Below are 5,762 nucleotides of genomic sequence, written 5' to 3' on the forward strand. Positions count from 1 at the left end.
GCCCTTTTCCTTTTTATATCAATGATGTTGATTTAGCATTACAATATTTTCCCTCCAAAATCATGGGTTATCCTGTGTGTGTTTGTCCTATTATACAAAAACTATATGGGTCCATTAACACAAACTTCAGTCAGACTTGAGTGTTTATTAAATGTCTTTGGTTTATATTATCAATGGGAGGCCCTTTGAGAAATTACTCCAAAACTAAAGAACTTGTTTTTAGTTGAAGATGGCAGTTGCATAAATGGAGACTCGATGGGCAATATTGAGCAAGTTAGTTTTTTCTCCAACCTGGTTATCATAAAATTGGGTGTGGGATACACATGTTCACATAACAAAAGAGAAGGCCTCATATTCAGTGCAAGTAGTATTGTGTTTCCCCGGACTCATGGGAGCAAACTAATTGCTCCATCCCTTACAGTGTTTGAGGTCAAGCTACGCAATCAAATTTTGTATAGTACAGAAATATGGGGATGGAATGATCCCAGCTGATGAGAAATGTTTCATAACAAATTTCTTAGGAAGATTTTTGATCTTCCAAATAACACCTCTTCTTATAGCCGTGCCAAGCATAATAGCTATTCTGTCCAATGTGCAATAATAACAATTTTTGAATCCACAATAAGAAAAGGAGTACTTGTGGCACCTTAGAGACTAACAAATTTATTAGAGCATAAGCTTTCGTGAGCTCACTTCATCGGATCCACAATGTATGCCAAGATTTTGCTCAGTCTGAACAGCGCAGTTGAGCTTTTGAATGTACATTTAATTGGCTAGAGTGTATTCAAAATTCTTTGCTCTCTCGAGGCCTCTGAGAATTGGAGATGATCAAATTTGTAGAATGTGAAGTCACTAATCAAGCTGAGATTAGAAGATGTTAACAGCCAACTAGACGTGGCAGTTGTTTCCATTACAAATATATCACCTTGGTTCTCCCTTCTTAAAATAACTCCCGGGTATGCCAGATATTTAGACAGTTTGCCCAATAACAAGTTAAGAAGGACTTCTACAGATCTCTGCTTTCAATATCTGTGGTCAGCTTACTTAGAAGGCTGATATACATGCACTGAGAAATGTAACTGCTTCTGTTCATGAGGCTCTGAGCAGGTGGAAGACCTACTGAATTTTTTATAGGATTGTACTTTGTATTGCCTCTTGAGATCAAAATGGCTTTCCGTGTTTTTCTCCCTTTTTCTATGACTGCTCAGAAAATGGTATATATATGAGGAACTGGCAAAGTATCTGTGATCTGAGTGGTGACCCGTTTTGTATGGTTGGCCACTAAAATAAAGAAAAAGCAAGTAGCATGGTGATAACATATGGTATAATAGATTTATATTAGTTTTAGATATATATTAATATTTTAAAATCCTGGAGTTAGTTTTTAAGACTTATTTTAATATCTTTTGCTGTTGGTGCATTGGCTTATGGCTAAATTGCTATTAATAATCTTGACTTCACTTGACTTAGCTGGACATCCCCACTTCTGGGAAATGGGGTTGTCTCAGCAGTTCCTGTGTCTCTTGAGCCTGGTCAAACCAGTTTAAGCAACCCATAGGTAAAGGTAACATATCATAGAAAATAAATGTAGAGTTTGCTGAGAAATATCTATCTGGGCTGTGATCTGCTTTCTTGTGGGTGTGTCTGATTTAACCCTTAATAACTATCTAGGAAACAATGCAATAACAATCACACGCAGAGATGTACATATTATATTCATCACGTATTACAGGCATCTTCCACCTCCTTCAAACCGTCTTCTGCCCAAAAGTTACTCCCACCATAATGAACTTCACAGCAGAAAAGAAATGGGACTTGGCTATAGGGGGTATAAAAATGATTTTTTATTGAGACTGCTGGACATGGACAGACCCTACGGTTTTCTCTGGCTTTCTAGCTCCCTATCTCTGCTGCCACGTTTCAAGAGTTAATCACAAATTTTATTTATTTATTGCAGAGGGGGAGGGGTTCTGTGGGAAATACCAAAAAATAACATTTTTCTTCAAGAATTGTTTCATTTTTTTTATTGAGAAACTGAAAACTCTGAAATACCTTTTTTGTTGTTATACTTTCGGCATCCAAAAAATATGTTTATTTATTTATTGGAGATTTTGACCTTTTGCAATTTGTTTGCAGGAAAGAAAAACATTTCCACTAATGCACCCCCACCCGCCAAAAAAAAAAAAGAATTATTTTTCGGTGGGAGTGAAAATTTCTCTTTAAGAGAAAAGCCATTTTCAATTGGTGTGGGGGAAAACATTACAGCAGAAAAATTTTGACCTCTAGCTCTACTGTTTTTATCAAGGGAGATATCTCTTAATCCTGTCTTGGACAAAGCAGACATGTAAAGGATTGATACCAACTGTATAGCCCTCATCTCTATATCTCCAACATTGCATCTATAGGCATTGTGCAAGCACACTCCATATCCCCCTTTACTTGAAAATTTCTGCATCATTGCTGACTTTTCTGACTTTTCAGACCCTCAGGTGTTGTAAACATAAACCTATTTGTACTCTTCGAGGACCTGGCCCCATAATTATGATACATTTGTTTCCTTTAAGAAAGCAATTTCTGGCCATTGTTCTTCTGAGAGCCCCCTTCACCTCCTTGTTTTTCAGGCTGTAGATGAGGGGGTTGAACATGGGGGTGATGACTGTGTAGAAGAGAGAGAGCAGTTTGTTGTTAACTGGTGCATATGCAGAATTGGGGCACAGACACATGATAATCCCTGTCCCGTAGAACAATGTCACCACCAGAAGATGTGAGGAACAGGTGGAGAAGCTCTTATGCCTACTCTGAGCCAAGGGAATCTTCAGGATGGTCAGGAGGATGGGAAGGTAGGAGATCAGAATCAACACAAAGGGAAACATTATGAATAGCAGGGCAACCATAAAGACAGCGATTTCATTCAGGTAAGAGGCTCCACAGGCCAGCTTCAATACTGGGAGGATGTCACAGAAGAAATGGTTAATTTCATTTGACCCACAAAAAAGCAAGGTAAATATGACCAAGGTGTGTCCCAAGGACATGAGGAGACCACTGATCCATGACACAGCAGCCATCTTTGAGCACCTGGTATTGTTCATAATGTGGGTATAGCATAAGGGGTAGCATATCACGACATAATGGTCATAAGCCATCACCCCCAAGAGAAAACACTCCTTGCCCCCTAGAAATAGAAAGAAATACATCTGCACAGCACAGCCAGTGAAGGAGGTAGTTTTATTCTCTTAGAGGAGGTTGGCAAGCATCTTGGGGAGGGTGACTGAGGTGCAGCAGATCTCCAGAAAGGACAGGTTCATGAGGAAGAAATACATGGGGATGTGGAGGGCTGAATCAGCCAATGTCAGGGTGAATATGAGAAGATTTCCAGTCAGAATGATCATGTAGGTAGCTAGAAACACCAGGAAGAATAAAGCCTGTATCTCTGGAAGATCAGAAAGTCCCAGGAGAATGAACTGAGTGTCAATGGTGTGATTCCTTCCTGCCATTTGGGCTCTGAGTTCCTCAGGACAGTATTTATTCCTAAAAAGATATAAGCCTGTCATAAATATAAAGGGAAGGGTAAATACCTTTAAAATCCCTCCTGGCCAAAGGAAAAACCCTTTCACCTGTAAAGGGTTAAGAAGCTAAGATAACCTTGCTGGCACCTGACCAAAATGACCAATGAGGAAACAAGATACTTTCAAAGCTGGAGGGAGGGAGAAACAAAGAGTCTGTCTGTCTGTGTGATGCTTTTGCCGGGGACAGAACAGGAATGGAGTCTTAGAATTTAGTAAGTAATCTAGCTAGAGATGCATTAGATTATGATTTCTTTAAATGGCTGACGAAATAGGCTGTGCTGAATAGAATTAATATTCCTGTCTCTGTGTCTTTCTCGTAACTTAAGGTTTTGCCTAGAGGGATTCTCTGTGTTTTGAATCTAATTACCCTCTAAGGTATTTACCATCCTGATTTTACAGAGGTGATTCTTTTTACCTTTTCTTCTATTAAAATTCTTCTTGTAAGAAATTGAATGCTTTTTTCATTGTTCTTAAGATCCAAGGGTTCGGGTCTGTGTTCACCTATGCAAATTGGTGAGGAATTTTATCAAGCCTTCCCCAGGCAGGGCGGGTGCAAGGGTTTGGTGAGGATTTTGGGGGGAAAGACGTTTCCAAACAATGCTTTCCCAGTAAACCCAGTCAAACGTTTGGTGGTGGCAGTGGAAGTCCAAGGGCAAAGGGTAAAATAGTTTGTACCTTGGGGAAGTTTTAACCTAAGCTGGTAAAAGTAAGCTTAGGAGGTTTTCATGCAGGTCCCCACATCTGTACCCTAGAGTTCAGAGTGGGGACGGAACCTTGACAAAGCCAATATAGTACAGATTTCTGAACATAGTGACAGGTAGGGAAAAACAGGAAAGCTGCTTAGATAACTTATACAAGCAGGGACTTCCATCCTGTCCCTTTCTTTCCCCATCCCCTTGCTTGTCTCCCTTCCCCTCAGCCTGAAACTTCCGCTGTGCCCTTCCTGGGCCACATTTGGTTATCAAAGCAATCTTGACTCAGGGCAGTTTACCTTCACTTCTATTATTAATAATGGAAGACAGTGGCCATCTTTTTTATGGTCATCCTCCATACTGGCACCTGCAAAGATTGTAGGGGATCATATGGCCTTAAACTCTCTGAATCTATTAAACCATTGTGTAAATGGGAATCAGGCCATCTCAGAGGGATCTTCATGATTCATCCAAATAAAATAATTTATTTACACATTCATTTAACACATTTAAATCATGAAGCCACTCCAGGAAAGCATGGTCTGCTCACAGATACTGCTTAAGAAGAAAAAGAGACAAAATGTGCCTGATAAATGACTTGGATCCATTCTTATCTTACCTTGTTCCGTAGCAGCCGTCTGAAGAGGAAAGAACATTCTTCTCTTAGTTATATTGCCTGTGGGGAATATGGATGAAATTAGTTCATTGTCTAACTGTGGAAGTTATTATTTTGTAAGGCATCTATATTTTATAAAAAAATGTATATTGTAAAAGATAGTGAGATACTCTGTCAGAATAGGTAGATATAAAGGCAGAGAGTTACTATTAATTCCCCCACCTCCTGGCTTCAGAACAGGAATCAGGTCCATTTGTCAGTTCCATCCCTAGTTTCCACACAGTATGGGTCCCTGCGTGTCATTTTCATCATCCTCCGACTATCATCCCTTCTAGCTGGGGACAGATCAGAAATTGCTTTTGCTAGCCACTTATGTCAAGGAGATCCAGGGCCCTGTGGATGACTGCCTTTTTTATTGTAAGAAAGAAAGAAAGAAAGAAAGAAAGAAAGAAAGAAAGAAAGAAAGAAAGAAAGAAAGAAAGAAAGAAAGAAAGAAAGAAAGAAAGAAAAACTACCCTTACTTTTTGCTAGTGAATGAAGATTGTCCTAAATCAGTGACCCTATAACAATGTCAGGTTTCAGAGTAGCAGCCGTGTTAGTCTGTATTTGCAAAAAGAAAAGGAGTACTTGTGGCACCTTAGAGACTAACAAATTTATTTGAGCATAAGCTTTCGTGAGCTACAGCTCATTTCATCGGATGCATCATCACTTGCATCCGATGGATAGAGCTGTAGCTCATGAAAGCTTATGCTCAAATAAATTTGTTAGTCTCTAAGGTGCCACAAGTACTCCTTTTCTTATAACAATGTGTGACATTCAGATGTAGACGATGGAATAGCATCTACATAATGACAGTCTTCCTGAAATTGACAGTGGTTTGTAAATCAT

The 5,762-nt window shown here is 39.4% G+C and overlaps 1 protein-coding gene across 1 annotated transcript; it reads right to left on the bottom strand.

Annotated features, from left to right (window-relative positions):
* Positions 1-2,477: 2,477 nt before the first annotated feature.
* LOC119841643 (olfactory receptor 10A7-like) lies at positions 2,478-3,503 on the bottom strand. The gene is given in 1 exon segment (XM_038369191.1): positions 2,478-3,503. A coding segment is annotated over 1 exon segment (1,017 nt). The 5' UTR covers positions 3,495-3,503.
* Positions 3,504-5,762: the final 2,259 nt, after the last annotated feature.

This window comes from Dermochelys coriacea, chromosome 13, assembly GCF_009764565.3.
Source record: "Dermochelys coriacea isolate rDerCor1 chromosome 13, rDerCor1.pri.v4, whole genome shotgun sequence".
Taxonomy (NCBI): Eukaryota; Metazoa; Chordata; order Testudines; family Dermochelyidae; genus Dermochelys; species Dermochelys coriacea.